This window comes from Entelurus aequoreus, linkage group LG03 (assembly GCF_033978785.1).
Source record: "Entelurus aequoreus isolate RoL-2023_Sb linkage group LG03, RoL_Eaeq_v1.1, whole genome shotgun sequence".
Taxonomy (NCBI): Eukaryota; Metazoa; Chordata; class Actinopteri; order Syngnathiformes; family Syngnathidae; genus Entelurus; species Entelurus aequoreus.
In genome coordinates, this window is record NC_084733.1 from 65290854 (window position 1) to 65306586 (window position 15733).

At 40.4% G+C, this 15733-nt stretch overlaps 1 protein-coding gene across 1 annotated transcript in view; it reads left to right on the forward strand.

Moving 5' to 3' along the window:
- The window catches only part of LOC133646728 (E3 ubiquitin-protein ligase HECTD1-like), a 49928-nt gene that overhangs the window by 1682 nt on the left and 32513 nt on the right, over positions 1-15733 (forward strand). Inside the window, 6 exon segments of the mRNA XM_062042429.1 lie at positions 11218-11354; positions 12350-12499; positions 12555-12789; positions 12862-13089; positions 13148-13429; positions 13489-13759. Coding sequence (XP_061898413.1) covers positions 12360-12499; positions 12555-12789; positions 12862-13089; positions 13148-13429; positions 13489-13759 — 1156 coding nt within the window. The 5' untranslated portion in view covers positions 11218-11354; positions 12350-12359.

Sequence of the window (15733 nt, forward strand, 5' to 3'; positions counted from 1 at the left end):
ATGAATATATAACAATACAGTCTGCAAGGGATACAGTCCGTAAGCACACATGATTGTGCGTGCTGCTGGTCCACTAATAGTACTAACCTTTAACAGTTAATTTTACTCATTTTCATTAATTACTACTTTCTATGTAACTGTTTTTATATTGTTTTACTTTCTTTTTTATTCAATAAATTTTTTTAAATTTATTTTATCTTATTTTATTTTATTAATTTAAAAAAAAAAAGGACCTTATCTTCACCATACCTGGTTGTCCAAATTAGGCATAATAATGTGTTAATTCCACGACTGTATATATAGCGGTATCGGTTGATATCGGTATCTGTAATTAAGAGTTGGACAATATCGGATATCGGCAAAAAGCCATTATCGGACATCCCTAGTATTAATACCATTTATTGTTATAGTGTACAACATTTAAAAATGAATTTATTCAGACAGGTCTTGTAAAGATGATTCCCATGATGTATTATTTTTCCTGTCATTTTAAAACCTGTAAAAATGCACAAATTTCCGGTCTGGTCAACTTCAATATTTCTATTTATTTTTTGTAATTGTATTAGTTGTTTTTTTGGCAATTTCTTCAGTACAAAGCAGAGTTTCTACGGGTCATTAAAAGTCATGAAATATTTTTCTTTTCCCTTCAAATTAAGGCTTTAATTTGCATTAAAAGGCATTAGATATTATCAATTGCAAACGGCAACAAAATAGACAACAAAACAAACCACCTGACCCAGTTTTTCAGGGGGGGGGGGTTAAAACTGCTCTTCAAGATGTTCAATATTTATTGAAGTGCAGTTTTTGCAAACAAATATTGAGAGTATTTTATTGACCTGTTATTCACCTTCCAATTACAATAGGAAAGAAATTACAGGTTTATTGCGTTTTGAAAGGTTTACTCATGTAGTCTTTGTGGAGCAAGTACTTGTGGATGGTATTAAGGTCCCAAAACCACTTCTGTGCATCTAGTATTTAGTCTTAGTTCTCTACCTAGCTCAGTATTAAGGTCCCAAAACCACTTCTGTGCATCTAGTACTTAGTTGTAGTTCACTACTTAGTTCACTACTTTATATTATTAATACTGAGGTAGATGTGTTTTTTATATTATAATTAATAATATAAAAAAATAATTATTGCAGTACTAGTACATATATAATTTACATATATTGTACCATGTGTATTCTTGTGTGGTAAACATACTTAGTTATTGCAGTACTAGTACATATATTATTTACGTATATTTTAATATGTATTCTTGTGTGGTAAACAAACTGAGTTATTGCAGTACTAGTACATATATTATTTACATATATTTTACCATGTGTATTCTTGTATGGTAAACATACTTAGTTATTGCAGTACTAGTACATATATTCGGTTTTGGCGCTAGGAATTTTCAAAACTGGGTCCCAGAGACCCCATCAAGTCATAAAAATGGGGTCCCACAGTAAATGTTTGGGGTCCCACTTCTTATAACCGTTTTGAAAACAAATGATAAATGTATGAATCATCCTGTTATAACTCACATTCTATATTATTTTTTGGAAAAAGGTTGTCATAAACGTTACTTTGTTCATTAAAAAATAATACAAAAGAAAACACATTTTTATGCATACGTAAATTTATTCAGTAATAAACATTCATTCACTTTCTTCTTTCCTTCATGAATCTAAACTTTACCGCTGCCGGTAGTTTTTTCTATATTTGTATTTAATAAGTTGTAGGTGTATTTATTTCAGTATAAAAGTGTAAAACGTTTTTTGCTTCGGTCATCAAATGATGATAATCGTGTGCCAGGGCATACATAAATTTATTTAACGCATAAATCTCTAGTGTCTACATCAGGGGTGTCAAACGTACGGCCCGAGGGCCGGATCAGGCCCGCGAACAGGTTCAATCCGGCCCGGGAGATGAGTTTGCTAAGTGTAGGATTGAGCTGCATTTTTAAATTACAGAAACTGCTGTTCTAAAAGTGTCCATTGGATGTCACAATAGCAATTCTGTTAGGCAAGCAAATTGTTTATATCGGGGCGAACAAGTATACCAAGCGGTAAAGAGGGGCTGCGACTCCTCCCCCTTGATCCAATGTAAAAGAAACAGGAGTAAAATTAACAATTGGTAACCTCACTTAAAATGCTGGATGATTACGGAGCCCCTAAAGGGACATGGAGGGAAAAAAATGTTTTGCGAGATCTCGCAAAAGGTTTTATTCCTATGTCAGTGAACCGGAAGTAAAACAGACACATCTGTGGTGAACCGGAGATGAAACCGACAAAGCGATGGAGGAGCCTACCCATCATCCGTGGGAGAAGTTTATTGATTTGTATTTTAGTATTGGCCTAAGACAGGGGTGCTCACACTTTTTCTGCAGGCAAGCTCCTTTTCAATTGATCAAGTCGCGGGGATCTGCCTCATTCATATATATAATTTATATTTACTTATTTATGAAATATATGTTTTTGTTAACAAGTTAAAGGTGTTTAATGATAATGCAAGCATGTTTAACACATATAGTTAATATTGTTAATAAATTAAAGGTGTTTAATGACAATACAAGAATGTTTAATACATATAGTTAATATTGTTAACAAGTTAAAGGTGTTTAAAGATAATGCAAGCATGTTTAACACAAATAGTTAATAATGTTAACAAGTTAAAGGTGTTTGATGATAATACAAGCATGTTTAACACATATAGTTAATATTGTTAACAAGTTAAAGGTGTTTAAAGATAATACAAGCATGTTTAACACATATAGTTAATATTGTTAACAAGTTAAATGTGTTTAAAGATAATGCAAGCATGTTTAACACATATATATTTCTTTCTTTCATGAAGACAAGAATATAAGTTGGTGTATTACCTGATTCTGATGAATTGCATTGATAGGAATCAGACAGTGGTGCTGATAACGTCCGCATATTCCAATGGAGGAGAAAAAAAGTCCTCCTTTCTGTCCAATACCACATGGAAGTGGTTGGTTTTTGGCATCTTATTTGTCCAGCTTCCGTACTCCTTTGTATACACTTTACAAGAAATACATTTGCGGCAAACTCCGTAGCTTGCTAGCTTGTGCACGCCAGCTTTCTGAGACTCTTATTTTGTTAGCGCAGGCAGCATTAAGCAGAGCTTTTATTGTGCAACTGTGCAGTCGGTCTTTGGAGTTTTGACGACAGGTACGGCGCCAGTCTGTTGAAATAAAAAGAGTTTCTCGCCTTCCTGTCGGTAATTTTTTCTTAATAATGAGCTGGCAGCAGCGTCATCTCAAAAGACCCTCGGGTGCCGTGAATGTCAATCAAGTAACGAAAGTGACGTCATAGTGAAGATTTATGATCGCTCATTTTTAGGACTATTTTTTTTAATGCCTGGCTGCGATCGACTGGTAGATCGCGATCAACGTAATGAGCACCCCTGGCCTAGATATAAAGGCATCAAATCGTATAATGGTCCCACAACAGAGCACAGATGATGGGTAGGCTCCTGCATGCTCCCGCTCCTCCATTGCTGTGTCTGTTTTACTTCCGGTTCACTGACATAGGAAAAAAACATTTTGCGAGATCTCGCAAAAAGTATTGCGAGATCTCGCAAAACATCCATGTCCCTTTAGGGCAGACCTGGGCATTGTACGGCCCGCGGGCCGCATCCGGCCCTTTGCGCATCCCTGTCCGGCCCGCGTGAGGCCAATCATAAATTACAAAATAAATTTCAAAAAGTATCTATGTCGAGTGTGCAATACAACGGTGCTGCTTTTGTTTTGAAACGCGTTATTTGTACAACTTCCGTGTGGACGTATGCGCATGTGCGATTGTGAGTGAATTGAACGGCGCAATTACAAATTACAAAATAAAGTTTAAAAAACATCTATGTCGTGCGCGCAATACAACTGTGCTGCTTTTATTTTGAAATGTGTTATTTATGCCGTATGTCCGGGGGGAACCTGTGAGTGAAGGTGCATAGAGACAAGTGATGAGACGCTAAAAAAAGAAAAGTTGATGAGGAATGGCGTGTTTCCAACAAGACATGGACTGCCAAGTATTTCTTTACATAAATTAATGGTAAAGCCGTGTGCTTAATGTGTGGTACACAGGTTGCTGTGTTTGAATATCATTTTAATCGCCACTACACGAAGAAACACGAGGGAAAATACCGGAATGTGTCTGATGAAGCACGCGCAAGGAAGGCTGATGCGTTGATGGTAAAACTGCAAACCCAACAAGGACTTTGTGCCATATTTCACACCCCCAGAGATGCAGCCGTCAGGACAAGTTTCGTCATTTCTCACAAAAGCGCCAGAAAAAGTAAGGCGTTTTCTGACGGAGAGTTTATTAAGGAGTGCTTATTGGACTTTGTTGCGCTGATAATGCCCGGAGACATGGACTGTTTTTCGCTAACTTTGGATGAGAGCTCTGATGCAGTCAATTAAAGAGACAACCACAGGTAATGACTTGCTCACAGAGGTAAATGCGTGTTGGGACAAGCTGGCAGTTGTGACAATCCAATCCACTTTATTTATATAACACATTTAAACAACAAAATGTTTCCAAAGTGCTGCACAACAATATTAAAAACAATATTCAAATATTATCCTTAGCTCCACCAATGACTGAATAAAAAGAAAAAACAATTACATATAAAACCAATATAAAAAACAATATAAAATAAATATGATTAAAAACTATTTTTAACAACAGATGGTTGTCCAAATCTGATGGGGAAAATGTTGGATAATGCAGGATAAAGTGACCATCAAAAGCAATCTGCTTTTGTATAAAGTTAAGTTAGGTTAAATTAAATTATTATTATTATTATCATCATTATTATTTATCTTACGGTATATCAAAAATAATATTGAGCAAAATCTAATTGAAATATTGTCGTGTGGCCCTCCAGCAGTGCTCGGGTTGCTTATGCGGCCCCCGGTGAAAATTAATTGCCCACCCCTGCTTTAGGGGCTCCGTAGGATGAGACACTGCACGATTGATATAGTTCTGTGAAAATTATTTTCTTCTGTGCAAATTTAAAGAAAGTCAACAATGGGAATGACAAATGAGGTAGTTAACACATAGAAGCGTTTTTATGTATGCTTCATTTTGTTTTTGTTCAATCATAGATGGGCTGCGACTTAAAGTTTAATTGGTTTGTAGAAACACTGAGCTTAAGTCTAATTTCATTGTGTTCTTAATGGTGTTTTTGAAACTGCACCAATGTTTTTCCTCAGAATTTTTGACTAACTTGAAGTGTTTTTTCAAGAGGATTATTGGTGATATGTACATTTTCCGAATGTCCTTGTTCTATTTTGGGCCAAAGTAAAACAAAGAAAACAATCTGAAGTTGTTATAGTTGTATTTTTAAGTTATTATGCCATGGTTTTACCCCTCCGGCCCACGTGGGAATAGATTTTCCTCCATGCGGCCCCTGAGCTAAAATGAGTTTGACACCCCTGGTCTACATCAACTTCAGATCTATCCGTCAATTCTAAGTTTTGGTTGTTGTTTTTTTATGTTGGTTTTGTCTGTTTGTTTTCTGCCCTTTTTGTCAAATAAAACTGTTTTTTATGGCAAACACACAAGATATGCAAAATCTTCCACAAAAAATATTTTTCAAAGTGGAATCTTTGATGTGAAGTAATCAGAGCCTTGGATAGGTCAATAATTCATAAAAACATTAATTTTGATTCAATATTATGTTTTGAGCAATGACAGTTTTAAAGAAAAAAAACAGCTTTGTTTTATTCAACATTGCAACTTTTTCTTAAATTACATTTCACATGTAAGCTTTTTTATTCCACTTTTATTTTTTTGTTTATTTTAATAGTATTTTTAGAATGTGCCAAGGGCCTTTAAAACATTAGCTGCGGGCTGCAAATGGCCTCCGGGCCACACATTTGACATCCCTGCTATAGATAATAAAAAAATAAAATCTGATAAGTCTATCGGTAAAAAGCAGAGCCTGGTGACGCATGCGCGTTTATCATAACGCACAGTCAGCATCTCTGCTTCAGTAAACAATGACGGTGATGACATCACTGTCAGCGATGCGAGCGACACTTGCTAACCTGTCAGCCACTTCTCCAAGAGACTCCTTTTGAACACTCCTCGTACATTAACACTTCAAAAGGCACATATTTGCCCGGTTTGTTGACCTGCAAAGTATGTTTTTGGAGTGGAGGGGTCTGGTCGGGTGCTGGTTAGCTTGAAGCTAACAGCTAGCCTGTCTCTATCCTCGAGTGATGTCGATCCAGCGAGAGATAAAATTGAAGTTTCCATTGACTCACAAAGACTAAAACAACTCATTTACTGGAGTCTTGGCACAGGATGAAGTTAAAAAGGTTGACTTTACACTCACCTTAGCGTTTACCATGAAGTCTTTCTTTTGACATCCCCTCACGGTAAAGTTGTCCCAGTGCAAACTGAGGCAGTATTTGTGATTGATAAACTTTTTGGCGAATCAAAATTTGAGAAATCATACCGGAAAGTAAATTACTTTGAAGACAACCAATAAAAACGGGGTGAAGGCAGGGTCGGTAAAAAAAACGTGCTGGGGACGCGCAGACTTTCAAAAATGTGCGTTCTTTCTGATTTCAATGCGTAAAAAGATGCAAAAAGTGCATTGCCGCCAACAGTGTATGCTATTTACATATATTTTACCATGTTTTATTCTTGTGTGGTAAACATACTTAGTTATTGCAGTACTAGTACATATATTATTTACATCTTTTTTTCCATGTGTATTCTTGTGGTCTCACTGCTCCCCTCACCTCCCAGGAGGTGATCAAGGGTGATGGGTCAAATGCAGAGAATAATTTAGCCACACCTAGTGTGTGTGTGACAATCATGGTACTTTAATTTTCACTTTAAACATACTTAGTTCTTGCAGTACTAATACATATATTATTTACATATTTTACCATGTGTATCTTGTGTGGTAATCATACTTAGTTATTGCAGTACTAGGACATATATTATTTACATATATTTTACCATGTGTATTCTTGTGTGGTAAACCTACTCAGTTATTGCAGTACTAGTACATATATTATTTACTTATTTTACCATGTGTATTTTCGTGTGGTAAAGATACTTAGTTATTGCAGTACTAGTTAGGGCTGCATCTAACAACTAATTTGATAATCGATTAATCTGTTGATTATTACTTTGATTAATCGATTAATAATCATGTTCCATTCGTCTCCAACGTAATGGCATGTAATGCCAAGGTAGACTTCCGTGGCTACACTTGTCCACACAACAGTAGTGAGAGCAATTTTGCTGTGGGTGGCTTCTATGTCAGTTTTCAATGCTTGGAATGTCTGCTTGTACTTCCTCTCCATCAGTTTGGTAAAATGGGTCCTCGAGGGAAGAGTGTAACCAGGGTTGAGGACGTGAATCATTTGTCTAAAACCTTCATCCTCCACCATTGATAGTGGCCTCATGTCAGTTAGCAACATATTCAGGATACCATCAGTCAATGCAGCCGCTTGCTGTGGTGTGCAGACCTTTCTTTGTACGAAGTCGCTAATGCTGGGTTGTTTCTTTCTGAAATGAGAGAAACCATATAATGAACGTACATAGTAGCATCATTTACATGTAACTCAATAGGGTTACATACAGCGGAAAAAATGGTTTGATACTAATAAGTTATCATTAAATGATAAGAAAACTAAATTTATGGTGTTTAGTGGTGCAAGGACAGATTGTGAAGCAAAATTAAAATTAAATATAGTGGAAATTGATAGAGTATGTGAAACTAAATTCTTGGGAATAATAATTGATCATAAATTATGTTGGAAACCGCATATTGAATATATAAAGGGAAAAATATCCAAATCCATTGCTATTCTTTATAAAGTAAGACACATGCTGAATAAGAAAGGTCTGCATATGTTATATTCTTTTATTTTTCCATATTTAACATATTGTGTTGAAGTTTGGGGAAATGTTTATAGAACAAACATAAACCCAATAATTAAACTTCAAAGAAGGGTCATTAGAATAATACACAAAGCGTGATACTATGAACATACCAATCCATTATTTATAAGTTCTAATGTGGTAAAATGTTCAGATATTGTGTTTTTAAAAACAATGGAAATTATGTTTCGAGTAAAGAACAGCCTTCCAGCTTGTGTTCTTAAAGGCCTACTGAAATGAATTTTTTTTATTTAAACGGGGATAGCAGATCCATTCTATGTGTCATACTTGATCATTTCGCGATATTGCCATATTTTTGCTGAAAGGATTTAGTATAGAACGACGGTAAAGTTCGCAACATTTGGTCGCTGATAAAAAAAGCCTTGCCTATACCGGAAGTAGCGTGACGTCACAGGAGGAAGGATTCCTCACAATTCCCCGTTGTTTACAATGGAGCGAGAGAGATTCGGACCGAGAAAGCGACGATTACCCCATTAATTTGAGCGAGGATGAAAGATTCGTGGATGAGGAACGTTAGAGTGAAGAACTAGAGAGGCAGTGCAGGGTGTATCTTTTTTCGCTCTGACCGTAACTTAGGTACAAGGTCTCATTGGATTCCACACACTCTCCTTTTTCTATTGTGGATCACGGATTTGTATTTTAAACCACCTCGGATACTATATCCTCTTGAAAATGAGAGTCGAGAACGCAAAATGGACATTCACAGTGACTTTTATCTCCACGACAATACATCAGCGAAGCTCTTTAGCTACTGAGCTAACGTGATAGCATCTGGCTCAAATGCAGATAGAAACAAAATAAATAAATCTCTGACTGGAAGGATAGACAGAAGATCAACAATACTATTAAACCATGGACATGCCAGCCCTCATCTGCTCATCAACACCCGTGCTCACCTGCGTTCCAGCGATCGACGGCGCGACGAAGGACTTCACCCGATCACAGATGCGGTTGGCGGCTAGCATCGGCTAGCGCGTCTGCTATCCAAGTAAGTACTCCTTGTTGTGTTGCTACATTCAGCCGCTAATACACCGATCCCACCTACAACTTTCTTCTTTGCAATCTCCATTGTTCATTAAACAAATTGCAAAAGATTCACCAACACAGATGTCCAGAATACTGTGGAATTGTTCGATGAAAACAGAGCAGTTTGTATGGTGACACATTGGGTACGAATACTTCCGTTGCCGTCGTGACGTCACGCGCATACATCGTCATACATAGACGTTTCCAACCGGAAGTTTAGCGGGAAATTTAAAATTGCACTTTATAAGTTAACCCGGCCGTATTGGCATGTGTTTCAATGTTAAGATTTCATCATTGATATATAAACTATCAGACTGCGTGGTCGGTAGTAGTGGGTTTCAGTAGGCCTTTAAGTTATTTCAATTAAGAGGAGAAAACTATAATTTACGGGGATATTGATTTTTGAAATACCGTAGGTAAAGTAAGAACGAATATAAAATACAAATGTATTTCAGTTTTAGGAGTTAAATGGTGGAACAAGCTCAGTGATGAGTTGAAGACATGTAGTTCTTTGTTAAGGTTTAAGAAAACCTTGAAAGGTGAAATAATTGACAATTATAAAATATAGTAACAATTACTTTCATCCCATTGATTTTTTGATTTTTTTTTAACGTTGATGTTCCAGGCAATCTTATTTTCAGTGGAGGTATAGGATAGGCAAATATAAGCTTTGGCTTCTGCCTATTCCTTTTTCGGTCATTCTTTTTATTTTGTTTTCTTTTTGTGTGTAAATGTGTATGATTGTTAAAAATGTATAATCTGTACTGTTAAACTGGTCACACTAAATGGTTGATGGTTGATTATATGACCGAAATAAACTTATTTAATTCATTAAGTAATTCATTCATTCATTCAATACATAGCTAGTTGATTTAATTAATAATTTCTGACGTAAAAGGCAAATACGCCACGTTAAAAAATAAATAAATAAATGGACATTGGGGATGCAGCATACACCAATAATAACACAGAAATGTAACTCATCAGAACGCGATCAGATATTGTACATGTTTCTGTTGTGAATAATAAAGGATTCATTTTAGGCTGCCTCTGAATAATACCATGAAATATTCCAGCACCTTTTATAACGTTTAGTTATACTAAGGCGTCACTCAAATCTAAATAGATTTATATAGCTTTATTGGGCCCGGCTACATTGATCCATTATGAAACCAACCTGAGATACGTTAGGTTTATTTCGAAATTGGTAACCGTGTGTTTTCTCTCTCAAAACGGGGTCAAATCTGCCAGAGACACCTTATCAGCCCCGCGTTGCAACAAAGGGATAACGTTAACGTTACTCACAAAAAAGAGCTGCCGTGCTGAACTCATGAATGCCTGTTGCGACTCAAAACAACACAGAAAAGGAAGTCGTCGCACTCTCCAAAAAGTTTGTAACACTCTGAAAGTTAATACACAACAGTTGCTGCTGCGCTTCCTTTAAGAAATCTCCACGTTAACCAAAGATTAAAAACACAAAGACAGACACAACGGATCAATGTACCCGGACTATGGACTTAAAAAGTTACGTTCCATGAGTTCCCTTCATCCATGGTTCCAACATGTTTCCTCTTCAGGTGCTCCCGACCCGAAGTGATGTTGTACTTCCGTGCCATGCGAGGTCCATGCTGCACATTTTGCAGGAATCGGTCTTCTTTGAAGTCTTTAAAGTAGAGTGTTCCCACACTTTTGACGACTTAGGTCGTACACTTTTCTCCATTGAAGCATTAACCTCCAGATGTTTCTCCGCTGAACTATCGGTACTGCTTTCCTCCGCCATTTTTCGGATGTTCCCAGGCAAAGGACACATCATTGGCTGGCTTACTGCCATCTCATGAGACGTAGCCGCAGCGCATAGATCCAACGAATCGATGACTAAATGAATCACCAACTATTTTTATAATCGATTTAATCGATTAGTTGTTGCAGCCCTAGTACTAGTACACATATTTTACCACGTTTTTATTCCTGTGTTTAATGATTGTTCAATCAACCTCAGATCTACAAATTGCTAATCAATGAAATAAATACAAATGTCAAATAATCAAACTAGGATGTAAATATTGACGGACTCACATGATTGGCTCTTCATTAGGCCAATGAAAAGACATACTTTGACTTGCTAGAATCTTCTTCAGTGCAAAATCATGACTATGAACTCCTTCAAGGTGAATACATGTGTTGGTAGCATCACAGCTACGCCAGCTAGCCCTTAGCTAGCAGTGTGTGCTGGACTGACAGCGTGTGTCGTTGACAGCTGCTGGATCTTCATGTCCCACAATCCCCTGCAGGAGTGACTCGCCTTCCTGCTTGCTTGGATGAGTCCCACGCCGCCAGCCGAGAGTGAGCACTGATTGGCCGCCAGCCAGACCACGCAGCCCGCCGCCCTCCCAGGTGAGAAGTCTGCAGACCTTCGAGATTACAGGTGTCAAACTCAAGGCCCACGGCCCAGATCTGGCCCACCACGTAATTTTAATAGGCCCACGTCATTATTTAATGTGGTCTGCCATATCATTTTATGTGGCCCACCTCATTATTTATTGTGGTCTGCCAAGTCATTTTATGTGGCCCACCTCATTATTTAAAGTGGTCTGCTACGTCATTTGTATGGCCTACCTCAATATTCAATGTGGTCTGCCACGTCATTTTAGGTGACCCACCTCATTAATGTGGTCTGCTACGTCATTTGTATGGCCTACCTCAATATTCAATGTGGTCTGCCACGTCATTTTATGTGGCCCACGTCATTATTTAATGTGGTCTGCCACCTCATGTTAGGTGGCCCACTTCAATATTTAATGTGGTCTGGCACATCATTTTATGTGGCCCACCTCATTATTTAATGTGGTCTCCCACTTAATTTTAGCTGGCCCACCACGTCATTTTATGTGGCACACCTCATTATTTAATGTGGTCTGCCACATAATTTTATGTGGCCCACCTGCTCATTATTTTGAGTTCTGGCACTTTATTTAACGTGGCCCACCTCATTATTTTGAGTTCTGGCACTTTTATTTAAATTGGCCCACCTCCTTGTTTACTGTGGCCTTTCACATCATTCAATGTAGCCCGCCACGTCTTTCAATGTGGCATGCCACAATGTTTTATGTGGCCCACCACAGTTATTGTGTCCCGCATCGTTATTCTTTGTGGCCCTCGACGTGGCCCGCCACAGGATTTTTTTGTGGCCCGCCTCGTTATTCAACGTGGTCTGCCACACCATTTAATGTGGCCCTCCTAGGGCAGCCATAGTTGTGATGTGGCCCTCCAAAAGGAGTTTTGACACTGGCGTTCTGGAGGTCCTTATGTGTCAGTCTAGTGTACGGACTTTCATCATGTTGTGTAAATAGAGATGATGACGATAACAATTGCAATACTTGTGCGTGCAGGCGAGCCATCATGGCCGACGTGGACCCGGACACCCTGCTGGAGTGGCTCCAGATGGGTCAAGGCGACGAGCGTGATATGCAGCTCATCGCTCTGGAGCAGCTCTGCATGCTGTTGCTCATGTCTGACAACGTGGACCGCTGCTTCGAGACGTAAGTGCGCCGACGCCTCCGCCTCGAGGTCTACTTCATCCTCGCCTTTTTGCAGGTGTCCTCCCCGGACCTTCCTGCCGGCACTGTGCAAGATCTTCCTGGACGAGAGCGCTCCAGACAACGTGCTGGAAGTGACGGCCCGCGCCATCACCTACTACCTGGACGTGTCTGCGGAATGCACCCGCAGAATCGTGGGCGTGGACGGCGCTATCAAAGCGCTCTGCAGCCGCCTGGTGGTGGTGGAGCTCAACAACAGGACCAGTAGAGACCTAGCCGAGCAGTGTGTCAAGGTTTGGTCGGCAAATGTCACACAATCCCTGCCGCTGCGGGCGGGGTAAGTCATATGACCGTGTTTGTCCTAGGTTCTGGAGTTGATTTGCACCCGTGAATCCGGCGCCGTCTTTGAGGCGGGTGGCCTGAACTGCGTGCTGAGCTTCATCCGAGACAGTGGCCATCTGGTGCACAAAGACACGCTGCATTCAGCCATGGCGGTGGTGTCACGCCTGTGCAGCAAGATGGAGCCCCAGGACTCATCTCTAGAGACCTGCGTGGAGTCTCTCTCCAGTCTCCTCAAGCACGAAGACCACCAGGTAGCCCACATATGACACGTGGCAGTGCGGTTCTTTACGTGCACCCCTTGTGTTTCAGGTGTCAGACGGGGCTCTGCGTTGCTTCGCCTCATTGGCCGACCGCTTCACCCGCCGGGGAGTGGACCCCGCCCCTTTGGCTAAACACGGCCTGGCAGAGGAGCTGCTGTCCCGCATGGCGGCCGCCGGTGGTGTTGCGTCTGGCCCCTCCTCGGCCTGTAAGCCCGGCCGCACGTTGACGGGCTCTGCCCCGTCAGCGCCTGACTCCAAAGTTAGCAACCAGGTGTCCACCATCGTCAGCCTCCTGTCCACACTGTGCAGAGGCTCGCCACTCGTCACGCACGTAGGTCACACACCTCTAAAGCGGTCGTCCCGCCGCTGATGTGTTCCTGCTGTCCGCAGGACCTGCTGCGCTCCGCTCTGCCCAACTCCATGGAGTCTGCTCTGGGAGGGGACGAGCGCTGCGTGCTGGACACCATGCGGCTGGTGGACCTGCTGCTGGTGCTGCTCTTCGAGGGCCGCAAAGCCCTGCCCAAATCCACAGCGGGCTCCTCCAGTCGCATCCCGTGTCTGCGGCGCCTGGACAGCTCGGGAGAAAGATCCCACCGACAGCTCATAGACTGTATCCGCAGCAAAGACACTGACGCCCTCATCGACGCCATCGACACAGGAGGTAAAAGCTGTCGTCATGGCGATGCACGTTGATGGCTAGTAGCTTGTAAACATTCATCACATAATTGTATTGATGTAACAACACAAGTTAATAATGCTACAAATGCTGTAGAGCAGGGCTAGTCAACTCGGGGTCGACACCGTAGTGGCCCCTGAGCTCTTGGAGAAATTTTTTTAGCAAGCTCCTGTTGTACAGAGGAACTTGGACCACTTGAAACACTTTGACATTTAACCCTTGCTAGCAAACACTGGGGTCATAATATATGTTAAATGAGGGTGAATAAACACGACGTCTATTCTGGTTCACAACTTTTAATCAACTCCCGCACAGAGGTAAAACCGGAAAACACTCGATCCCCTATTCCCGCCCACAAACACTGTGCATGCGTTAACCCAGTATATGGAGAAACATGTTAACAATCTCCCTATCTTTTATAAATAAAAAAAATTAAATAGCACATGTTTCTTGAGAACAAATACATGTCTTTTTAAACAACAGAAACAATAAAATCAACTTAGGTAAGAACCCATTTTCCTTCACTCAATGCTTTCAAAGGCATCAAGGGTGATACCCCTTTTTTCGTAAGACAGTCAGCCAGTTGAACTTTTTTTGCTGACTAAAGCACTTGTTGTATTTTTCTGTTGTGAATTAGTTCATTGATGCCACTTATATCCAACTGAAGCCTTTTCTCTGTGACCTGTTTTGTTGATCGAAGAGCATCGTAGAGGGAATGATTATCAAGTCACACAAACTAACGCTGGAGCATTTAGACCAGCGATGCCAGTAGTGAGCTCAAAATAAAGGGTGGCAAGAAATACAGCGTTGTCTATTCCATCCGACATGGCAAGAGTCTCTCCAGCAAGGGTGCATCGCACCACTCCTCCAATCCTCTTGGACTGCCAGTAAAGGGGGGAGAGTGTACCTCCTTTTCCCATTAGGGTGATTGTGGTGGATTGTCCGAAGCTTAAGCAGGCAACAAAAGTAGTTTAGTACAACAAATTTATTTACCCATTATCAGAAGTGCAGGTTGAATTAAGTTGTCCGTGCAAACAGACAAAATGTACTCCAGAGCACACAAGACACACACAAGCCAAAATCTCTCTCGAGTCCCGGTCTTCTGCCATTTTTTATATGTCTCTTGTGCGTCACTGTGTTTATCTCGTGCGTCATGATTGTTTTTGTAACATCCTTGGACTCCCCAATCATACCCAAACAACCAAAACATTCTGTAGACAGGTTGGCACGACTTAATATTCACTTTTGTCCCACACCCGGGGACACAGAATACAAGAGAAATCAAATGAGCATACATTCTTGACAGACATGAAATATAGGTCAAAGGTCAGAAATTCTACTACATACCCTCCTTCCAGGGTCCTAAGACCCTGGACCAAAACAATTTCTGACGTAGACCACTAACTTAAATCTCTACCGCAGATAGAGGCAATACGAGGCAAAATTCCGTCTATGACCCTCCTACAGAGCGATCGCTGTTACCAGCCTGCAGTAAAACCATCTCACAGAACACGATTAGTGGCCTACCCTTTGATTTAGTAAAGGAATAACAAATACTTTGATCATGAACATAATTAGATGAATGTATATAGACTTATGACTGTAAGACATTTGCAAAAATATTTTTTCCGGCATTTGCAATGAATGTAGTTACCAATATTGTTAATTACCAATTGATTTTGAACACACAACTGAATTTCGTATGAGTCCATGTTCGATTAGTGCTCGTATAGATGGCTCGGTGGTGCCTCAGGCTGGTGGCCTGCCGACACCTCGTTGGGCTTTTGGCTGCCTTGGTGAAGAAAGAGATCCACTCAAACAGTCTGTCTCTGTCACTAAGAGGGGTGTGGTTCAGTCCATTGGGCAGACTGTTTAATGGCATGTGCGCGCTGGCCGCTTTGGGGAAAATTGAGGTAGAGTTGGAGCTGTGGGGGCTTTGGTGAAGGCTGGGGCAGAGTA